Below are 25073 nucleotides of genomic sequence, written 5' to 3'. Positions count from 1 at the left end.
TACAAAAATAAAGTAAAAACAACTGTGTAAAACGGCCCCTCTATCAAAAGGTCTTAATTGGGAAGGCAGATGGTTCCTACGCGTGCCTGTGGCGCCTCATGATCCCTTAACACATGTTTCTTTATAAGCAAATAAAGGAACAAATAAATTTGAACTTACTTGACGAAAGAAATAAAGCTTAAATTACGATGTCCCGTCAAGGCAGTTAGGGCTAATAAGAATTGTATGGATAAGACTAAAGAAAGATCGGGACTGTAGGATATAAAAGTAAGGTTACCTTTTTTGTTCAAGGCCGTATCTTTTTTTATAAGTTGGAAGGTGTAAAATGTGGGTCAATTGATCCGATGGCCTAAAGATCCGCCCGCAGGCAGATGTTTTTGGTGAATAATCCCGTAGCTTACCGTTGAAGTTTTTCGACATACCTGGAAATAAGTAAATACAAACTGGATTAATATCTTTGAAGTTTTAACAATGAAGTAATCTAAGTTATTATAATTTACAATAGTTATTTTAATCTATACTTATATAATAAAGCATAAACACACACTTTTTTGTTGCCTAAGATGTCAGCAATCACAGCATATTTTCGAATAACTCTTTTTTTAATACAAAGCCCTACACTTACGTCATGCTTTAGGCTATATATTTTCACGCCGTTAAACTTAGGAGTAAATATTTTGGATAAAAACCCTAATGTGGGAAAGAGACCATAAGTTATTGCCAACATCAATGAAGCAAGGTTGCCATGGTTTGACATCATATGTCATTTTGATATTGGTAATTCATAATTTGACAAATGTTTTTTTTTTATAATTTGAAACAAAATGTTTTTTTTTTTATAATTTGATTTAATATAATAACATCAATTTATTATGATCGTCTGATGTTTGATGTTTTTAACTCACACTTATATTGAATCTGATTTTAATAGTTTTGATATTGGTAAAGAATTATCTATTACGCTTGGTCCAATAATGGAAACACTTTAGTCAATAGCAAAATATATCATTATCATAGTACATATTATCGATTAAAGTGAAAGTAACAAATTAGTTTAGAAAACGAATGCTTTTTAATGCGAACGTTAAGCGACTGTTCCTTTTAGTATCACGGGAAATTAGTCAGTATAAAAGAAACGTTATAAATTGCTTTTAATTAGGAGAAACCACGAGTGCTATATATGGTAGCCTATTACCGATAAAAATTCAAGATCACCGCTTTCCAACTAGTCTGTTTGTTTTAATATCCGTACCGCTTATTGGAACAGCTTTTTTTGATTACCTTCTCATTCGATTATCCTCGGCCAGTTTCTAATTGACAATTATAATTGTCAACGCCACTTACACATGCTTACTAGTTCTTTGGTAGCTAATATGACAGGTTTCCCAGTTACAATTAACCATTCGACAACATGTAATGCGTTTCTGAAACCCAGTTCAACTTAACACTAATCACTAAATAACGATAAAATATATGAAAACTTCAGAAACCCGGTATAAGTCTATCAGTAATTGATGATGCGTTGAAACATTAGTGAGAGATTTTTTTTATTTTAGATCCGTTACGTCATCTGGTTTTAATCTGTTGACTTTTAAAATGCATTTGTTTTAAAATGTACGAAATTAAACTAAGTCATATCCATACGTTTCTAACAAATCCCATCCTGCGATGTAGGAAGGAAGCCTATATCCGACCAGGAAATACTCAAGACAGAGACAGAAATAACAGACAAGTGAATTGAAAAGAGACGGATAGTATTAAAATTAACAACGAGGAAGTTTATTTCCGATTTCTGCAATATATTTTTGCTCTTTTTTGTACTGTCAATATTGATAACGGAAAAACGAATAGCGGTGAATAAGTATTTAATTAAAATTAAAAACCATGTTTAAAATGGATTTTAATACGATAAATATGCATTACATCTTTCGTATGACATCTATCTAACCAAAAAAACAGTTGTATTTTTAGTTTCTTTTAGTGGAATTTATTCAGTGAAAGTCCCGTCGAAATCGGCCCAGCCGTTGCGGAGTTTACCCGGAACAAATGCGGCTTGCGGACAGACAGACAGACAAAAATTTTTGCGAATGAATTGAAAGAATGCGATTTTTGTTATCAGCAACGCAAATATATCAACTTCCCGAAATCTAGAAATTTTCTTTTAATATTACAAACAGACACTCTAATTTTATTATATGTATAGATGGAAGATATATTTTAAGTAACAAGCTTGTAAACTTGCAATTGTATGGATAAAATCTAAAATGCCGGTAACTTAAGCCGCGTTTTGTCATACACCATTCAAAAGTCCGCTGATATCGCATAATGTAGGACAAACATCGCTTATACAAATTGATAGCGTGTCCAAATAGATTGCATATATTAATGTCTAAATAACTAATTTTGATTCGGGTAATAAATAGACGTCGCCGATCGGTCACAGTGAGATTATGTGAAAGTGGCATTGGAAGGTTGGTACAAATGTTTGACAAAAGAAAAATGTGTATGCAAATTCAAATAAGGTATTACGAAATGATCATAATGAAACTAACAAATACCAACAACCAATATTTGTATAATCGTGGCCAGTAACAAAAGATATAAATACAAATCCATTAAAAACGACGATCAATTTTTAGACAAAAAACAAATGAAGTCTACAAAATAAGAATGACAATTCGATTCCAATTGTACATTTAAATTCAATCGATTACAGCCGAATAGCGTGAGAGTCATCTCCTTTAAGTCTTTTGGCAACCCTTAGCCATTGTTTACATAAACCCTTCACTCCATACAAAGCGATCTTGAATGTTATCCGCTAGGCAGACGTTACGCTGATTAAAGTCAATTTATGTTCCCTTCAATGCAAATGAACGTCGCTTTACCTACGACTTTGATCCCTAATCTTTAAAACCTGAATAAATTACATCGATGTTTCTTTCAATATAATTCACGAGGGAAACTAACTAAATGCAAAGCTAACAGATTTTTTTTATTGTTATCTTTTTCTAAATGTCAATAATTTAACATTTAATTACAAATTGATTATTTAAGATGAATGTTACCATACCATTATTTAGGACTGGACGATGCAACAATTTGGGTAAAATATTAATAAATAGTACATATTTTTGAGAATGTATAGGAAACTGTGTACGCGTACTAGTCGTTTCCCATAACTCTTTTCTTCTTTGCACTTATAATATTAGTAAGATAACATTATTAAATTATTAATAATAAGATTTCAATTATTAATTATCAAAGATAATAACAATATGTAAACCATAACACCCGAAGTCCTAAACCATAACTAATCACATTTATGTTACTATTAATAAAAAATATTATTAATAATTAAAGAAATGCATACATATTACGTCTTATTAATTGTGATTCACTAATATTAGACACCCGCTGTGCACCGACCGCTTCCTCTGATAGAGAGAGATAATATTAGTCAAAATATTAACATAAAATTTATTGAGCAATTAATCGTAATTAGTTAAATTTTGTTAGCTAACCAAAGTGCGTGGCACAAACGTATTCAAATGAAACAGGTTACAAACGATTCGACTGGCGAAACAGCAAAACATAAACATATTATTGTCTCAGTTTTTGTAGATATAATGAGAGAGCTAACAATATATTGTCATAAGGCTATACCAACAATGGTAACCGACTCTAAAATCATAAATAGAAATAAATTTTGTTAAAGCTTTCTCTTATGGTTTAGTCATTTAGTAAATATTAGTGCGAAAACAAAGCTAGTAAATGCTCGCATAACAGTTTACACATATAAAGAAATAAAATAAAATAAAATGATGTAGACTTTACCAAAAACTAGCTGTCGCCCTGCGACTTTATCCGCATAAACTTATGAAAATGTTATTTTATAGTCTACATGTGTCAAATAATCAATTACAAATGTCATAATACCAATTACCTAACTATGGAAATTTTGCTTTCTGGATGTTGGCAGCAACTTATGGTCTCATTTCCACATTTAGGTTTTTATCCAAAATATTAACCCCCTATGTTTAATGGCGTGAAAATACATAGTCTAAAGCATGACGTAAGTGTAGGGCTTTTTATTAAAAAAAGAATTATTCAAAAATATGCTATAATTGCTGACATCTTAGGCAACAAAGAAGTGTGTGTTTACGTTTTATTATAATAGTATAGATAAAAACAAGAACTAAAATTTAAACTAATGTGTACGTGTGTATCTTCATAATAAATACAAGCAAAGTCTGGCACAGGACAGTGGCCTTTTAATATAATTGTTTTTATTAATTGAAAGCGATTATACAGCCAGACTAACAATAACGACTATAATAGTAACTTGTTGGGTGATGAATGTAAACATTTTACTAGCGCTGAAGATATTTATACACACGGCCCGTAAAGTTGGTGAGCAAGTAAAATTTTGAAAAAAAAAATTATTTATTTGTCGAAGTACAGTATAGTTGTGATGAAGCGAGAATGAAACCTAATTTTATTAAATGTAAACCAACAAACATAACAACCAAAAATTGTTCTTAAGGAAATAATAAACAAGGTAACTAAAAGATGTCACAAAATTATAACTTATAGAAAACATTGCTATCTTCATTCATACGTATTCGAAATAATAGATTTTCTTTACACAAAATTCTTATTCGACATAGACTAGGTAGTATATTCGACTGTAACCGAATACACTGCCCATGGTGTCTCGGACCCCCTGCTGCACCACAGTTCCGACGAGGCAATGTTATGGTACACTTAAAGGCAGTCATTACATCTAACGCCTTACTAGTGACGGTTAATTTAATAAGTTTTTACGTAATTTATCGTACATAGAAATGAAAGTATTGGATGTTTACTTTCAAAGCTTTTACCTTTACGGGAAGTAATGGCGAATTTGATTAAAATGTTTATTTAATAGTGTCTTTAAAACAAGATCGTTTTCTTTTCTTGTAAACTATAAATTGGAATATAATGAAAATCGGGCTGATGAATTAAAAAGTAAAACTCGAAAACGTTATCTCCCGTTTCCTATGCTAATCTTATAAAGAGGAAAGATTTGTATTTTTGTGTGTATTCGATTCACATAAAAACTACTGGGTCGATTTCAAAAATTCTTCTACCATTAGCAAGGTAATTTATCTGTAAGTGACTTAATATTATAGAGAGGAAAGATTTATATTATGTATTTTTGTATGTAAGGAAATAACTCAAAAACTACTAGACCGATTTTAAGAATTCTTGCAAGATTAAAAAGCTATGTTATCACCGAGTAACATAGGCTATGTTTTTGCTATTTCTTTAATTATACGTGGGCGAAATCGCGACCAACTTAAAAATTGACTTAATCCGTCTTCAGAGCAACTGAGTACGTAATACTAAATGAGTTAGGCTACCTACTTTATCCTGGAAAAGGTTTTAATAAGGTGAACGTAAGTCGCGAGCAACAGCTATAACATCAAAAGTAACCAATTTAATAAGCAAAATGTAGAATAAAGGATCAAGTGAAAAAAGCCAATGTAATTAAAATCAGTTCGAGTACTGTAAAACCAATTTCTTATACAGCGTCGTTTGATCCAACATCGTGTTAGGACAAATAGTTGAGTTTAAGTATTCATTCCCAGGCACTTGAAATAAAAAGTAAAATATAAACAAATGACAACAAGAGTTCAAAGAATTTAAGGCGATTAATTGACCACTTGGAGTTCAATGACATCTTATATTACGATATAAACTACAGAAAGTAAACACGGGCGGTTTCTAATTCGGTAACTATACGACCACACATGGCGACAGTGGTCGTCTTCAAACTTATTTCTGTTCTAAAACTAATGGGCAACAGATTGTCTCAAATACGACTATCTTACTAATATAAATGCGAAAGTTTAGATGCATAGATGGATGTTTGTTAGAATTTGTAGCCTAAACGGCACAACGGATCTGGATGTAATTTGGCATAGGTGTAGAGCATAGTTTGGAAGAACTTATTGGCTAGTAACTTTTGTTTTTTTTTTTTAAGGCGGACGGAGTCGCGAGCGAAAGCTAGTTTCAAATACATATTTCACTATTTTAGAGGTGGCAAACATTTATGCATCAAAGTGCCTTTTTTAAGAAATCACTATCGAATAATTTTGACTGCGATTCAATTGTTGAGAATTAAAACGATTTATTCCAGGTTATTTATCTTTTTATTCATCCCCCTGACTTAACAACAACACGTTCCCATGGTAACCGCTTATATTTTTATATCCAAAGAGTATCAAAATTATTAAACATGTCACAAATTAAAAAGCTAATTATCAAAGAACATTTACAGTATATTTACACGTAACACTCGTCAATTACACGGTGCACCGACTTTGTAATTTGAATCTATGTTTATATAATATGTTTAATTGACACAATTCAATTCAATTTAGTAAAAGATGTGCACCCGCTCTAAACACGATACAATTTTTTGACAAATCATAGTTATTGAATCATTATAGGTAGGTTGAAATGCGAATAAGTAATAATATTAACAAGTTATTAACATTTATTTTTACAGAAATAAAATACAAATTCGTTTGTAGAAACCTCAGTAGCCCAATAAACACTATTTAGAGATTACATGGAGCCCACACAGGCAGACTAAGGTAAAGGCTTGTCCACTCAAACGTCAACTAATTGCCCTCGCCACCCCTCCATAAAGGTTAATAGGCAATAAAGGTAAAAATTGTGTGTTAATTCAAAGTATTTTGTCTAACAGACAAGATTAATTGATTCTTAATTGATTTTTTACAAAGGTTTACTACAAAAAAATATCTTGGAGTTAATTAATTTTTTTTTGTCTCTGAGGATTTTAATAATTCATTTTTAGGGACATCCACCTCTTAAGTTGATGTCAGTAGTGAGTTAACAAGGGTATAAGTTTTAGTTGTTTTGGGTATATTTTGGAAAACAAAAGTGAATAATAAAGTATAATTTGTCTTTTAAGTAGGTGCTGTAAAGCTAAATAGATGTTTTGTAAAATCATTTCTATCCGAATTGTAAAATTACCATCTTACTAAAAGTAATATGAAAGTTTAGATGGATGGACGTTTGTTACAGTTTGTAGCCTAAACGGCTGAACGGATAACTATGCTATATATAACTAACTATGATAAATTTGGCATAGATATAGCGGGTAGTCTGGAAGAACACACAGGGTTTCTGCTTTTGTTTTTTTTTTTTATTCCACGCCGTCAGGGTCTTCGAAAACTTATGATGTTATGAAGTGTCAGCTTTAAATGATGTATGTCATCCCCTTTATGTTAAAAGCAGACTTACGATTTATCCATAAACATAAATCTTCTGTCAGTGTAACTTCCGTAAACACTAACTAGAATATTTATGAATTTAATAAGGACAGAAAGATGCTTGAGAGTTATTTAAAACTATTTATTGCGACATAAAAAAACTAACATTTAGTCTCTGTTTCTATTTCAGCATCCTTTGAAACACCCACATTGATGCTATGAAAGAAACAGGGTTTCCGTTTAAAAAAAATCTTGATAATTTTTTATTCGACTATGTTTATGACTATTTTTATTGCGGTGTCCTATGAGGATATTCAAATATAAAAATAAGTAACAGATGATTGAAAAACCACGCTTATTAAAAGATACATTTTCATCACATTGAAATGACTTCAGTAATCCGTTATTTTTATACTTAAAGACTAACAAACAGTGGAAAAGAAGCAAAGGGAGCCCTCGAACTCGGACACCTCAAGACCGATGAATCTGTAAATTCTTCAAGAAAAACAGTGGCAACTCAGCCACAACAAAAAATTAGGCCTCCGCTCAACAGATAAAACGCAGAATTGTTCCCAATTCTCGCTTCTCAAATGACATCGAAACATGGAAAAAATGTCAATCTGACAACGTATGTATTAGAGCGGGCGCACAACTTTGACTAAACTATCGCACAGTTGTGCAATTGACGATTGTTACACAGTCAATTAACTAATTGCACAACTAATAATCGCGTAGTGTCCTCACCTCGATATAATCTCATGTGAATCAAAGCGCGACTAAACAGTTGTGCGACAGTTTACTCAAAGGTGTGTGCGCACTCTTACAAATTACAGCATCATCTGTAACACATGGTTGGGAATACCACGAATTCGTACCAAAAGCTTTAATCATATGAGATGAAATCGTTGACCTATAAACAGTATACCAAGAAACTGAAACACGTGTTCCTAATACGTTAGTTGATTTTACTTCGTTATAAGCAAAGGAATCATGTCAGGATACGAACCCGTCATTCGTTGAAGTTCGGTCGAAATTCGAATGAGATAAATTCAAGGAATAAGATAAAAATAAACTTTTTTGTTAAAAGTTGATGACGAAATTGCTGCTGACTTGAGTGTAAGTGCTTTCTTGTTAATTGCCATACATCTTACTAATGATTGCTTTCTTACTATTGTAAATTTAGAAGTTTGGGTGGATGTCTGTTAGAATTTGTAGCCTAAATGGAAACGGATCTTGATGAAATTAGGCATAGACATAGAGGACAGTCCGGAAGAACACATAGGCTCCTTACTTTTTTATTTTTAGGACCGAATCGCGGACGAAAGCTAGTAATACCATAAGGAATGAAGAGTGCGTTCGATTGTTCATCAAATATTGCTAGTCGTTTTAAGCCTAAAAACCTCTATAAGATATAATAGACATATATTTACATATATCTTACTAGATTCCTAATTAGATTTACTACAAATATTTGAATCTTAAGAAAATGATTCATCATGAAACATAAATCGAAGAGTTAATCTCATACAATTACCGTAAGCTCTTAAGCAGAAATAATACTTAAAGAACTAATAGTTTTATAAATTGTCGCAATAAACATAAAAGTAATCGTGTAACCTGAGGCACAAAGAAATTATCCCAAAGAGGAAGATGAAGGCAAATAAGCATCGCCTTGATAGTAAACCTGAATCTATGTACAATCGAGGAAACTGGCGGTGACCTTAATACCTAGTCTGAAATGTATACAACTTTGGACGACGCTAAACAATAACTAATAAGACGCAGCTTTAATATGTGTCTGTACAAAGTACAATCATTGGTACACATCCGGTTTCCTACCTAAATTTAACTGTTCATTAGTGTTTTTGGTTCGATAACTTCATGAAATTGGTTTCAGAATTAGTTTTACTCCGTTGAAATTTAGGTCAACATAACACTAATGAATCACTGATGGGAATTTCAGAAACCCTGAATAAGTGGTAGAATCCATCTTTTGCGGAACTCACTGCTGCAAGACATTTTTTTTATAAGTAGAACACCGCGGGTTTCCATGATTGTACGTACTTGTATAGACCCGACCTCAGGCGGCTAACTTATTTTATTAGCAAACGCCCACATTTCCACATATGAGACTATTAATCCACCCATATACAGAACGAACACTGATTACCAGCTATTTCTGTAGCGATCTGAAGCGGGTAATGTTTAAAAACCTTTAATAGAGTCTCTTAACAAGAATTTTATTTGAAAAGAATGTATTTTATAAGGATATCAAAGACTAAATAAAAATACTTGGTGGTTAACCTACGTTAGGAGTTAAACTAGAGCGGTTGAATTACGAAGAAATATTGTCGACTTCGCAAGTTTATGTAGATTTTATTATCCACTTGCCCTTATCCCTTAATGAGATTCGGCACAGTATGTGCTGCTCTTCCATACATCTCTATCAGCCGTTACATCTGAATACACTCCTTCCTTAAGCAAATCCTTTTACATATCCGTACTTTCTTCGGTCTTCCTCTACCTTTGTAGCCATACGTTTGCAGATTTAATGTCTTCAGTTAAGTACAATAGTTATTGATTTAATTCTTACTCTAAGAAGTTTTAAGTTTTGCATTTTCATATATTATTATAACAGTTAAACATTTTTAACCTTAATTGTTGCTTTAATCTTTTGGTATATGATTGTGAAACAGAAAAAAATCAACAATTTTAATGAACTACCAAAATTGGACATTTACATAGTCCGTTAAGCTTGTATTGTTGCAAAAATTGTTGGCACCTATTTTGGCGGCTCGCCAGACTGCATTGCACCCGAATTTAGGTCGATTCGACTGATTTCGTTGTGGTGTATATAAAAACTTTAGTATATCTCTACGCTATATTTGTTTTCAAAAGTTATGCCATTTGAAATGCGAGCTGAGGCATATAATCTACTAGCTTTCGCCTGCGACTTCGTTCGCGTGGAATTAAAAAAAACGAAGTAGCCTATGTGTTCTTCCAGACCATACTCTATCTATGTCAAATTTTATCGAGATCAGTTCAGCGGTTTAAGCTACAAACTCTAACAAACATCCATCCATCTAAACTTTCGTATTTGTAATATTAGTAAGATTATTAGAGCGCACATCTGAAACTAAGCTATCGAACAACTGTAAGGTCTCGCTTTGATTCCTATCAGCTTATATGGAGAGCACACTACTCGATTTTTAGTTGTGCAACTAAACAGTTGGCTGCGAAACAATCGACAATCGTATAACAGTTGCTCGATAGTTTAGTTAAAATGTGTGCCCGCTTTTAGAATAACAGATTTATAATCATCATTGCTCATCATTCTATGCACCTCAATAAGACATAAGAATTAATTATAGATTCGTTTTGAAGTAATAAAAGTAAACAACTAAAAATAAATTTTATTTAATTTTATTTACAATATATAAAATTATTTCTAATCCATGAAAATTTAAAAACTTCTTTATATAATCTAAGTAGTTTATAATGCTTCAATGTTTAAAAAATTAGATCACTTAAATAATATTTATTTGTGTCTCATTGACCGCCATCCATACAAAGAGACAAACAGTTGGAATAACGTTTATATTGTTAACAATTTCTGTCTCGTCACATTTCGCTCCAAATTCAAGTTCGAACACAAACAAAAGTGGAACTGGCCTCTTACCTTTTGCATGCCAAATAGGTACAGACGCTAGTAATGAAGTGAGCGGTCAAGCAACGGTCTTACGATAAATAAAATACGGGATAAAGAAGTGCCTTTGATAGAAACTGTGAGGCAATGCGTGAATGTGCTCAATATTTGAGATGTTAGTTATGCTTTTAGTAAATAATTTACTTAAATTAAAAAAAATCTAATCAATACTAACTGAAGAGTTTTGAATTTGTATTTTTTTTTTTATATATAGAAATAACTCAAAAACTACTTGGTCGATTTTAATAATTCTTTCACAGATAGAAAGGTAATTTTTCTTTGAGTAACATAGGCTATATTTTTTAATTTCACGCGGGCAATGTCGCGAACAACAGTTATTGTTTATAAAAATATTACATTAAAAAAGGAATATTATTCAATGACATTTTAGATAGAATTGTGTATTCAAATCGTTTTAAGACACGTAAAATGCGTACACTGGCATAATTATTTGATATAAATACTTCAACAGAGTAAACAATTTCATATATTCTTGTAAATGTCTGTGTTTTAAAAACAAATATGGCCACTAGTGAATCTCCCACAGTTGCTACGGGAGAAAACAAAACAACAATGTCCCAAGAAAACATTCTATTTTTAAATTATCCCGTTGATGTTTATCGTATTCCGATATCTGTACATCTGAAACTCTTTGTTCGACATTGCCCGGCTTTCGGACAAAGGAGGTTCTATTAAAAATGTAATGCCAATAGCAAAAAAAAAACAATGTTACGCAAGCCGAGATAGAGATGTACCGTTACCAACTGCGTACAACGAAGTTACGCTTGCACGTTTAGAGCTGGTCACACGGTCAAGTATAAACAATGAGGAAAAAGTTATAAAATGTAAAGAAACATGGACGTTCTCTAAAAACGAATCTGCAAGGTATGTTATCTTTGACACTAAAGCTAGATTCTTTAGTTTCTGGTCTGAAATTATTCTTTTAACTTAAACAATACGCAGTAATATGTTTAAAATGTAACATACTAGTTGTAGCTCACGACTTCGTCAACGTGGATTAAAAAAAAATTAGCCTATGTTACTCAGTTGTTACGTAGCTTTAATGGTGCAAGCATTTTTGAAATCGACCTTTTAGTTTTTGAGTTATTTCAATACATACAAAAATATTATAAAGAATAATATTAGAAATTATAAAGGATCTGTTTCAAAAGATTTTCCCATTTTTACAATCTTACAATTACTGACTGTAACAAGAAATTTTAATATTAAAAGTTCCACTAAGTCATAGATTTATGTGTTTAGTAGCAACTAATTTTCAATGGCATCAAAACGTTACCATTCTTGTTGACGTAGATAATTTAACATGATGATAACAATCATATGAAGGTCGAATACCAGCCTTTGTGTCGAGCTCTGTATGGGACTATGAATGCTCAATAGGGGGTTAGTAGTAAAAGATTATTAAACACTAGCTTTCGCACGCGACTCCGTCTGCGCGGAATTAAAAAAAAAACAAATGCAAGTAGCCTATGTGTTCTTCCAGATTATCCTCTATATCTATGCCAAATGTCATCGAAATCCATCGAGCCGTTTAGGCTACAAACTCTAAAAACATCTATCCATCTAAACTTTCGCATTTATAATATTAGTATGATTGGGAGTAAGCAATATATTGCTATCGTATTTATCAAAGTGTCGTGTGAACAGGCTTTAATGCTAGTTTTACACTGGGGTAGAAAAGTGGCGGTAGACAGTGCAGTAATTTAGTGTTTTATCTTGTTGCAGTACCACAGTCCACCGTTCTCGTCGTGTGAAACTGGCATAACATCAGACTATCCCGTTGGCTAACCAAACGAGAAGCCCAACAATGCACTTTGACGCGCACAGTTACACGAGAAAAATGAATGTCAACTGCGCGCGACCTTAGTACACGGACGCCGTCATTTGTACACACCATAGAGTTAGCAACAAATAGACGTGTCAAATATAAAAGTTGTAGTTACTGAAAAGAAACGTGAAGTGTACATATACTGACAGGTCTATTATATGTATACAATCTGCAATCTTCGCTTACCCCATTTCTTGAATTAACTAAGGTGTAACCATAGTTAAATAACTATTATAAGTGTTTGAAAAGCTTTAAACATTTATGAATTAATGTAATATTCGTCACTAGCTCACTATATTTCCCCACCGAGTGGCTCGGAGTCTACCCTAATATGGGGTGACTAGGCCATAGTCAACCACGCTGGCCAAGTGCGGGTTGGTTGACTTCACACATATCTTTGAATTTCTTCGCCGATATGTGCAGGTTGTATTGCGATGTTTTCCTTCACCGTAAGAACGTCGGGTAAATTATGTACATATGAAAATTCGAAATATCGAAAATCACATTGGTACATGGCGGGATTCGAACCCAAGACCTGTAGATTACAAGTCAAGTGTTGAAACACCTGAGCAAACGACGCTCTTTTTATTAATTTAATATGTCTACTTACAGTAGAATTTATAATCATACACCTGTCCGCCTCTCAGCTAATGTATGTCAACAAATAATTTTAGATTGATTCTGTACAAATATTTATTAAACAATCGTGTAGGACTTGTATTAGGTGATCATTAGTTTAAGAAGAGTTAATAGGATTTAGACAGCTCTTGAAGTTTTATTTACCGATGGTGATGATTCTAGAAAATAAAAGGTATTTCTTTCTAGTAAATTGTGCAATCTGATTTATGTAGAATGAAGGTCACATTAGGTTTGCCCTTTTTCTTCGACTGTCCCCTTTAGATAGCATTTAGTGATAACGTAGGAGAGTATTGATAGTGAAGTGATATCAATATTAAGAGTTAAGAACGTTTAGACGTGTCTTTATTTAGACTGTGAAATCTTATTATTTGCCAAAATGACTATAATTTTGTGCATAATTTTATTTACTTATTTCTAGTTATCATTTGTTGAATGACCCTAAAATTGCTGCGTTTATACTGTGGTATAGTTTTCATTTAGCAAACATTTACTAAGTCATTTTAAATCATCAATTTGTCCTTGTCCCTACGAAGAGTTGGCTCGGTATGTGCTGCTCTTCCATACATTTCTATCACACATAATATCTGAATCCACTACCTTCTTAGTATATCTTCTTATACACAATATTACTCGGTCTTCCTTTACCTTTGTAGCCATCCAAACTTCACTTGGGCATCTTCATATAAATTTTGTAATTTTCCCTGTTTCAACAGCCGTGTCTAAACATTCTATGTGCATAAACGAATGCGGCACAAATCCGTATACGCACAAATAGGCAGCACAATGGCGCGGCCCACATGATAGAGTTCGGCCAGGTTGATAAACTTGAATTCGACCTTAGCCGGCATATGGCGAAACTCGGTCCCGTTTGCCCATTTCTGTTTGTTGCGTAATATTTGATACGGTTTGATTTCTGGCTAATGGTGGTTGCATTGTATTAGTCGATTTTCTTTTATTTTTAAAGAATTGAATAGTTTTTTTGTTATTAATGTGTTGTTATTATTTTGTTTTTACATTATTTGTAAGAATCTTTAGTTGTTTGGTTTTGTGTCGAAATTTTACAATCGTAGTCTTACTTTTAACAAATGTTATTAAAGATTAATTACAATTAGTGTACACTTCTGTTAAAAATCGATAGTTCCGAGTTAAATTTTATGTTTTAAAAATCAATATAACAGCATTCAATGATCGTAATTAAGTACTACAAGAACATATCATTTGCATATATGCACAAAAAAATTGTATATAATTTTCTTCTTTTTCTGTAAATTTTGTAACGAGCTAATTATAATGTTTTTCTTTTTTTTGTTTATGGCTGAGGGAGTAAACAGATGGAGGAAGGAAGTTGAGCGAAGCGACCCGAAGACATATGCCAGAAGAATAGATATGCGATGCCGATGGGAGGTTGACACGGAGACTGCGGGGACGCCCGAATCCCCCCAGAGATCGTCATCAGGTCCTCTGACCCGGTTGCCAATCGGCACGATAAAGCCACTGTGGGATTTTACATAGTTTAGACATGTATTGCTTTTCACAACTGGGGAAGACATAGGCTTCTGCAGCACAGATGAAGCTAGTGCAAAAGCCAAGGCTCTCATGAAATGTATATTTTGAAGAGTGGAATAATAAAGCATTTATTTATTTGAGCTTAAGCGTATTTGAGCTTGTTTTAAAATTGTTATAAGTAGCACTATTAGCCATATTCGTAACAAACGACATTGTTCGTTTAAAACGTGTTACTTACTGAATTTAAAATACAACATGTTCACACGATATTTTCAATAAAAACTTGTCTAAACGTTTACAAACAAACGATAAAACAGAGTTTTGAAATAAAACAATGTTTTAGTTAACCTTTTTTGGTGCGAAGTTGTGAGAACTTATTATATACAGTATACCTTTAAAAGTATTTTTTATATCTATCGCATAAAGGAAATTTAATTTGTACTTTTTATTTTATTAATAAGTTTGTAAATTTTGTTCCTTTGCTTTTATTTTTGGCCAGTAAATAGCGTTTTTGTTTTTATTTCATTTTTAAAGAAAGTAATTTGTTAATTTTATCGTTCTTCTAGTTATTTTAGTATGCGATTAAGTATACTATAATCTACGAACTAAACAAAGCCTACCTTATGATCTACTGAGATAAAAATAGATTTACACTTACAGCCAAGGAAATGACTCATGTGTACACTGTCAGACACTAAAATAGGTTCAAACGTGTATAACTCAATGCTATGGAATGTCAACGATGGTGATTGAAAATTGACCTTTTAAGGCCAAGCTTAACGTCAAAATATTAACGCAGTACAGTTAAAGCTCAAATAGCCTCAACGAAACATAATCATACTAACAATATAAATGCGAAAGTTTAGATGGATGGATGTTTGTTAGCGTTTGTAGCCTAAACGGCTGAACGGATTTCGATGAAATTTGGTACAGATGTAGAGTGTAGATGTAGTCTCGAAGAACACATAGGCTGCACACTTTTGTTTTTTTTTTAATTTCATGCGGACGGAGTCGCGGGCGATAGCTAGTTTAAAATAAACGGAACCATAACCATAAGTAACAAAGTATTTATTTAATTGCACAATCTCGTGGTGTCTTAAAAAAAGGGCCGTTGGCATAAAGCAAAAGGGTTCAACGTCTTGTATCATAACATTTTTATAGTCACTTCTAGGAAGTCGAAACCAGTATTGGCTGGACCTTAAGAGACTATGCTTCATTTTAACATTCAAGGCTCGCGCGCATTCCTTGGCGACACGCTTTGTCGGCCTGCACGGACCTCCGGTGTATCACTAAGGACGTTTATCTTGGATTATGTGACACACCGAGACAAACTCCTGTGAGCTTACCGCGACTAATGTGCCATTAACGAAATTTGGTAGTCTAAACTGTTTTACGACCTTATACGTTGTATTATAGACTGGCTGTTGCGCGCGACTTTGTCCACGCAATATTAAGTTAAAACAAAAGTAGCCTATAATATGCCCGTCTATGTCAGCTACCCTTCAGTACAGCCTAAATCGGCTCAGCCTAATTTGGAGATTACCCGGAGTACACGCAAGTTGCGGACTGACAGACAAAAAAAAATTAAATGCGATTTTCGTTATCAGCAACGCAAATACGTTAACTTCCGAAATCTGGAATTTTTCTTTTGATATAACAAAATTGTAATTCTGACATTTGCAATTGATAATCTGACAAATATAAACAAATAAAATAAAATTATCATAATTTCATGCGGATGAAGTCGCACGGGAACAGCTAGTTTTATTATATGTGTGGATAGTATAACTCTGCTTAATTTAAAGTGTAAAGATTCAAGACCAAAAGCTTCTTTTACTATTGTTACTAAAAAAAAATATTAACTAGTTTCCAAAATTGATCAACCCTTAACCTTATAATCCTCACTATCTCTTAGAATATCAGTAAAATGTCGCAAAAATTTCTTTTCTTCCTTCTCGATGTTTGCTTCTTCCGGAAACAATTGACAATCTTACTAATGTCAAATAATAACTCATAGATCAACGGAAAAACAAAAGAGTGTCATTATTATTAGTAAAAATATAGAGTCCAAAAAACAGTGCCGATGTTTGACATTCGTGTCACGTAGCATGCGGAGGTGAAAAGTGGGCCTGGTGGCCTGCCTGCGGAGATCCGTTCAGCTGCATTCTGATGCCATATCTTTGATCTTTGACAGACGGACACGATGATACTGTGGACGCGGTGGAAATATATGATTGCTTGTAAATCGAACTCAAAATTTACTTCAATATAAAAATTATTTTATGTTGACGTAAAAATTTCTTCAGAAAGCGAGCCTACTATTTCCTCAAAGGCAACGCATCTGTAATTCCTCTGGTTCAATATAAAAAATGACCAAACCTAATCGTTATCAAGCAAACAATAACGCTATAAATAAAAAATAAGTTACAAATCTATCAGAAAAAGACCTTACGTAATTAGAATAACAAGGTAAGAACAGAATGAACATCCTTGTACAGTAACAAACTGAACGTGTAAAAACTGTTGATGTACGCAATTGGAAAAAAGCTGTACATATTTAATTACATGTATAGTATCGAATAGATCCGGGTTTAAATTAGAAGCACGACCACAAGAAGCGAGGATCCAGTCACGTAGACGAATGCAATTTTTGATACAGTTATCAAATGGCGTGATATAATGTTCCGCATGTTATCAACAGACGCGTCTGAAGTTTTTTTATCAATATTCTGAAAGCTGAGTAGACTGTACAATTAATTGATTTTATTACTGCTATTTACTGCTTAGTCATGTTATACGAGTAATAGTTAAATGCTGTTGTATCTAAGTTCTATTTTACATTGCTTAATATACGTAAATATTATACAATTCTAGACGGCATAAATCGAGACGCGAAAATAGCTGGCATATCAAACTGGCCACAAAAGGATGTAAAGCTATAGAGAAAATTTAGAAGAAATATTATTTTTTTGATGATTTTTGATGTTTCAGATTTTCTATATTATCTAAGGCGATATGCGACAAGCTTTTAATCATTATACAAAACCATACACATATTGTTACTGCCGCGTATTCGTTAGATCTCCACGGTTCTTGGACCAACGCGTCGATTTGAAGCTAACCTAGCAATGGATATGAGCGACCAGATGCGGTGCGTATGGAATGACGTCACTCGATACGGTTCGTTCATCATAAAGGCCGACGGCTCTTGCGCATACGCTCTTTTCATTTTTGTGATTTCTATTTTGTTTAGATTCAACGTTGTCATTATAGATTTTAAAATCAAGTATTTAATTTAAATTAATTTGTTCTTTCAATTTACTTTAAACTTTGTAGATCTTTACCAGTTTAACGTGGTACTTTATTTGTAGTGAAATACTTTTAGAGAGGGCACACCTTTGACTAAACTACCTCACAACTGTTGTGCGATTGTCGATTGTTTCGCAGTCAATTCAACTGTTTAGTTGCATAACTAACAATTGAGTAGTGTGCGCGTAAGTACGCGTACGGAATCAAAGCGAGACTAAAGAGTTGTGCGATAGTTTAGTTCCACTATGTACCACTTAAGTACAGACCAACTAAGCAACTGAATCATGACATAATTAAAAAAATTGAAGACAAAATAAAAAGTCTCTGACATTACAATATTAAGTGGGTGTAAGATTTGGTGACAGAATGGAAGTATTACGAAAGCTATTTGTTATGCATTTTAGAATGCATTACAACAATACCTGGACAGACAATAAATAATGAAAACAATTAGGAATTAGAATATACCGAAGATATAGAAGAATAATACTGACTGCATGATCTAAGTGAGAATAAAAGGTTATTTTATATTGTGTGAAATACAATAATAAATTTTGCAGGGGTCCGCAAACTATCTAGTTTAAAAGTGGTATTAAGAACTCCCTTTGATATCCGAACTACTTAGTGTTCTTTGAAGTGATTCTGTCGAGTTGGATTATTCTTCCAATAGTATTGTCCAATAGTGTCGCATTGCTTTTTTCACAGTAAAAATTCAGTTTAAGGTTTACATAAAAGCTTTTAAAACATGAATTCTGTTTCAACGGTTAGCTACATCAAATACAATGTATCATGGAAAAATAACATTTCAAATACGTTGTTTATTCAATCAGACACGGGCTAAAGCTAAACGAAACATTGTTTCAATATTCCATTCAATTTAAAACTGAGTTACCAATTGTTTTGACATATTCCAATTTAGTGTGCATATTTCAATTATTTCATGACTTTTATAGCAAATAGAAAATAATTAGTTTTAAACAAACTGAAATTGTACAAATGGTTAGAGCGGATTAACATATTTGACACAATAAATCTGGAGAAAAACATAAGCTAGTTAATTTAAAATATTAAAAAAAAGGTTGGTTAAATTTCAATCAATAGGCAATCCCTAGTTAAAATAACTAATCTAAAAATCTTTGCTTTAAGAAAAGCTAATCCCGTAAACTTATCCTTCGATCTATCGATCGATCGATTATTCGGTTCATAAAAGTCATTCTTTATTGGTAAGCAACTCGATCTAAATACATCCGAAGTTAATAAATCTCAGTGCGTACGCTAATATCGTAAACGAGAAAACTTCGCATTCGACCTGTAACGGTCGGGGTTGCTCACTACAATAAACCGAGAATAAGCGAAGCGATAAATCAAAGTGCAATTCCAAGGGCAATGTTGCCACTTGGAGAACATAAAACGTAATTGAATAATACCTTCTGCTTCAAACTGCGAATCGTTGTAACTTTGGAATTACAAAAAAAAAATACTGAATTCAATAGAAACATACTTTTAGACAGCGCTCGTTTGATGATTTACGCAAACTTTGTTCCACGGTACATGTTCAGTAGACAGATTTGTCGCACTATATTGTATTACTAGCTTTTACTATTGTCGCAGACTCCGTCCGCGTAGAAATTAGTAAAATCAAAAACGAGTGTCCTATGTGTTCTTCCAGACTATCTTCTACATACCAAATTTCATCGAAATCCGTTTAGCCGTTTGGGCTACAAACTCTAACAAACATCCATCTATCTAAACTTTCGCATTTATAATATTAGGATTAGTATGATAGATTGGCGATGATAATTTCATTTTTCGTTTACACCAAAGAAAGGTTTACTTTACTAAAAAAAATAAATCTATACTAATATTATAAAGAGAAAATTTGTATTTTTGTATGTATTGAAATAAGTCAAAAACTACTGGGTCGTTTTAAAAATTCTTTCACCATTAAAAACCTACGTTATCAGTGAGTGACATATGCTATATTTTTTTAATTACACGCGGGCGTAGTCGCGAGTATTTTGCTTGTATTTCGTTTTACAATTCATGTACGAGTGTACAGTTTACCTGTACAACTGAAAGCTGGAGGTGTGGTGATGTTACCTAGATGCAAAGATATTTTGTCTTTGATATAAGACATCTTATATCAATACCGTTAGTGATTTGTTTATCGTAAATCTCTCGTCATTTATTGTCAGACATTACTCAATTTCGCAGTAAGTCATTATTCATTCTGGAATCTTTTATGGTGCAAGGCGTCATGTTTCGATACATGAATTTTATTGAGCCAATTTGGCGCTTTGTTGAGCTCGTTATTGCCCAGTATTGTTTACGGGTAATGCGAATAATTGACTAAACGTGTTAAGGTTTCACTGATGTTATATAAATCAAGTAAAACATGTTTATAATTTATAACAAAACGTTTCTCGGAACATGCAGATTTTAACGATTCAATATAAAGCATCATTCGGGAAGTTATTCTGGTGAACAGTTACCCTGCACTTTTTTTGCAAAAGTTAGTTGATAGTCAAAATGGAAGTTTAACCATTTTACTGCCGACGGATTATTTATCGGAGATTTGTATTTTTGTATGCATTGTAATAACTCCAAAACTACAAGGCCGATTTTAAAAATTCTTTCATTTTTAGAATGGTAATTTATCTGTGAGTAACATGACATATTATTTCTATTTCACGCAGGCGAAGTTGCGAGCAAAAACTAGTTTAAAATGCATAAGGTGAATGTCCTGTATACTAAATAAATAAAGATAAAAAATTACATCAATTAATTTTACAAAATCTTTAATGAATTGATAGCAAGTTATTTATCAGCAGTCGTTTAGTTTATAACATCATTAATTAGTAAGTTCATGATAAATTACAACGTAAGAATGACATTGATATTCAATGCCATTGCCGGTCAATATTAACTTTCATCGGTCAATAACTTCGAGTATAGAGAAACGGACTTGGGAAAATGCCGACGTTGTAATAAAAACATTCGGTTACTTATAATCTTTTTATTGATTGAAATATTTACACGCGTTTAACGAACACATACGTAAGAGAGTATAGCCCTTATTGTTCAGTTTTAATTCACAGATGGGAATACGCGCGGATGGCAAGTCCTGTCTTATAATAGTCAAAGTATCGGTCAATAACATCGATGTGTTTAATACCTGTCACAATTTTCCCTAAGCATATGCGGCGCATGCGCACAAAGTGTCACATTTAGTAATTGTATCGACAACTTGACATGTCATAATAGCGGCCATCTTTATACAATGGTATAATAATTTTGTTTGCTTTCGCAAGATGCAGGTGTAATTTGTTCGCCAATTTAACCGAAAATGCGCGAAGCGGTAAGTGGAAGGCAATATTGTAAATTCGTTTTCGACAGTCGTAAGTGCAATAAAACGCTATGAAACCACCGCTGTTTCGTTTTCCAGTTTTGCACATGTTGCGATTGAGTTTCTTGTTTATGTCTGTTACATTATAATATTATTTATTTGTTTTGATAAAATATTTCTTGAATACAAATTATCATAACTCATTTGACATAAAACGTATACCATAAATTACTTTTTTTACTTATAATGCAACAGTATTGGTACTTGAATGTACAATAGGTATAAAAATCTTGTTACGAATGGAAAAACAATTGTAAGATAGAATATTGCTGACATAAAAAATTAAATACAAACGTTTAAGACAAACAGAAAACTTTTTTGAGTTTTATATGTCTTGTAGTGCAAACTATTTCTAGACAAAAAATGGTTAAGTTATTTTGAAATGTCGGAGATAGTTTAGAAAAATTAATTTACGAGTGAAACAGTAAATTTTAAGTTAAGATGTTAATAAAATTTATGTTAAAATTCCAATCAATTCCAATGTTCACATAATTCTGTATTACATAAATTAGATATTGTGTTTGAATTAATTATTGTTTACACAAGTGTGGAATGTCATAGAGTAAGACATTTATAGAGGTAGTTAGGTACTTTAGAAAGCAAAAGCCAACGAGGAATGACAGCCTGGAAGTACTTTTAACTATGTTTGTTGATAAATTATCAAATAGAATTATTATATAGCTTTGAATTTCTTTAAACTTTACTTAAGTTTTAATTAAGAAGTTACAAAACTATATTATACGCTTCTTATCGAAAACTAAATTTAAATACGATAAGATGTTCAAGTAAGCATTACGTTTTATACAGTCATGTCAACACAGAGTATTATTATAGTTTAAGACAGATAATATAAAAGAGTTCAATAAATAATTAAACGGCAAAAATGACAAGAAACAGTAAATTTTGAGCCCATACCATGACTTATGGTTAGTTACTTTCATTTAATTTTTTTAAGCACCTCATTTGAGTAAGTTCTAATACATAAAAGCTTTATAAGTAAAATTAAAATATTCAGTAAACTTAGTAAGATAACTGGGTAAAACCAATTTGAATTAAATAAATTTATTGATGAATGAAGTCGTGTCTGATTTGTAGCTACTCTGTGCAGTGTACCTAAATATGACAACGATAAGGTGACCTTTGTTGCTCCCTAGATATAGTACCGCAGAGGGCCGCGAGGTCCATTGTTGGTGACATCAAATCGTGTACGGTCCCTTCTTTGGAACAACTAATTTGAAACGATATTAATTAATTGTTTTTCTCTTTATTAGCATTGGCAACGATGTTAATGATTGGGCGTGTATTGTCATGTGCAGAATAGATTTACGTCATAAAGTATGTAGTGTTCGAATGCGAGATTTCTGTACTCCGCTGTATATAAAGTTATTGAAATAATTTCGGATCGATCTCAAAGATTGAATATTGATTTTGGTTGTATATGATATCTGGTGCATATCTAGCAGAAGGTACAATCCCAGTGGGAGCGTATTCATGAGATAGGTGTTTCCTGCGATCGTACTTTGCATAGAGAATTCAGAGTAAGACGAGCATCGCTGAATATATGAATGTAACTTCTTATTTATACTGAGAGATTCTCGTATTTTAAAGTGTATATTACGATTGTTGTTAAAATCAAAGAGTAATAACCGAAGAGTTCGTAGGACGTACCGTTTTATGGAGAATGTAAATTTCCTTAACTAATGGCGGATTTCCCAGCTATATTCAACCATTAGTGTTTTTGACTCGATAACTTCATGAAATGAGTTCCCGAACTACGTTACTTGAGTTTAACTCAGTCCAAATTTAAGTAAACCAAACACTAGTAAATCATGAGTCAATGATAAAATAAATGGAGTCTTCAGCAACCAAGTAAAAAATAACTGATCAGTTAGGAGTACATTTTTATCGTCTATACTAATATTATAAAGAGGAAAATTTGTATTTTTGTATGTATTTGATTCATGCAAAAACTACTTGACCGATTTTAAAACTTCTTTCACCATCAGAAAGGTAATTTATCTGTGAGTAATATAGGCTATACTTTATTATTACTAATGTTTAGGGACTATTAATAAACAACGTGTTTCTGAACGCCGGCGTAAAAAAAGTAAAAATAGGGTCAAAGATTTTAAACCTAGACATTTCAGCTTCTAAGCCGAGATGCCGTTTAAGACAAGCGTAGCCGATTCGCTCCAATTAGAAGACATGAAATTGAATCTTCGTCGCGGAACAAAAATGGTAAGCAGCAAGACTGTACAGGTTAGTTTAAACTTGTTTTGGTCGCCAATCCGTCTGGGGAGCTCGTTTGATACAGCAAATTCTCCTTAGTTGGCTTACGCTATGCAAGGGTCCACTTCCATTTAGTACAGTCGTATAGAAAATACCATAAAACTGGTTACATAAATCACCTTAGAAACGCATTTTAGCATTATTTGGTTTCACTTAGTTTCACTATTGAATTAATTAAAAATCAATCTATTAAAAAAAAAATTAAAAAGAAACGCGTCAGTTCTTTGACTAAACATATCGACAGCGAAATATACTCTACAATCAATTTCATAAACACAACACATTTCCTAAAAAAAGGTGCAATGCAAAATATATTCAAAAATGCATCCAAGAATCATAAACATAACTATATTACGTTGGTATGACACAACACTGTATTTAAATTTTATTAACATACTTGAGGCATATAAAAACATCTTTTATTGCTGTATTTTGTTAGTAAAACCACCTGCCAGCTCTACTGATTCAGAAATGTTCGAGTTTCGGTGCCATCGACCCAAATACCTACCGCGGTTACAGCACGCCACTCGACGAACAGTAGGCCGATTGTGAATCAACGAGGAAGCGTGTTTTTCGACGATATGGGTCAACTTAAATGCGTAGTGATGTGCACATGACCTTAAAAAAGTTATCGATAATTGCTAAAATTATTTAATATTTTAATAATCAATCAATCTGTCCAGTTTCATTACATTTATGATAATAAATAGCACATTTGTTGGACGGCTAAAGTTTATTTTAGAATTTCTTAATATATTACAACTAAACTGTTGAACAGTTCAAACCTATGGTAGTATCTGCAGCACTGCATAATTATTTAGATGAGCAAGTACCTGAAAAGATAAAAAACAGCATAAATATACGTTCTCATTATTAACATTTATTATCTTACATCAATCATCTTCTTTACTATTAATCTTTTAGAGAAATTCGAGGACTATCAAAGTTATCGACAGTTTTATCGATATATTTAAGCTACACTAACAGCTAACGAATTGCATCACTGGCCATCGGCTGAGATTTGGAAGGAGTTACGTCTTTTTACCTAATTTTTCTTTGTACTATCGTTTCTACAGTTGCTTTTTC

The 25073-nt window shown here is 32.6% G+C and overlaps 1 protein-coding gene across 3 annotated transcripts in view; it reads right to left on the bottom strand.

The window, feature by feature from the left end:
• Window positions 1-25073, bottom strand: part of LOC106104226 (rho GTPase-activating protein 7) — a 200433-nt gene that overhangs the window by 119839 nt on the left and 55521 nt on the right. The window contains exon 2 of one of the 3 annotated variants that reach the window (XM_013284199.1): window positions 402-422. The exons of the other annotated variants lie outside the window; for them this stretch is intronic. Within the exon in view, the coding sequence (XP_013139653.1) occupies window positions 402-422 (21 nt within the window). The remainder of the gene's footprint in view (window positions 1-401; window positions 423-25073) is intronic. 3 annotated transcript variants of the gene reach the window in all.

The sequence above is a fragment of the Papilio polytes genome, unplaced genomic scaffold (assembly GCF_000836215.1).
Source record: "Papilio polytes unplaced genomic scaffold, Ppol_1.0 DF823691.1, whole genome shotgun sequence".
Lineage (NCBI taxonomy): Eukaryota > Metazoa > Arthropoda > Insecta > Lepidoptera > Papilionidae > Papilio > Papilio polytes.
This window is presented reverse-complemented; position numbering and strand designations above follow the sequence as displayed.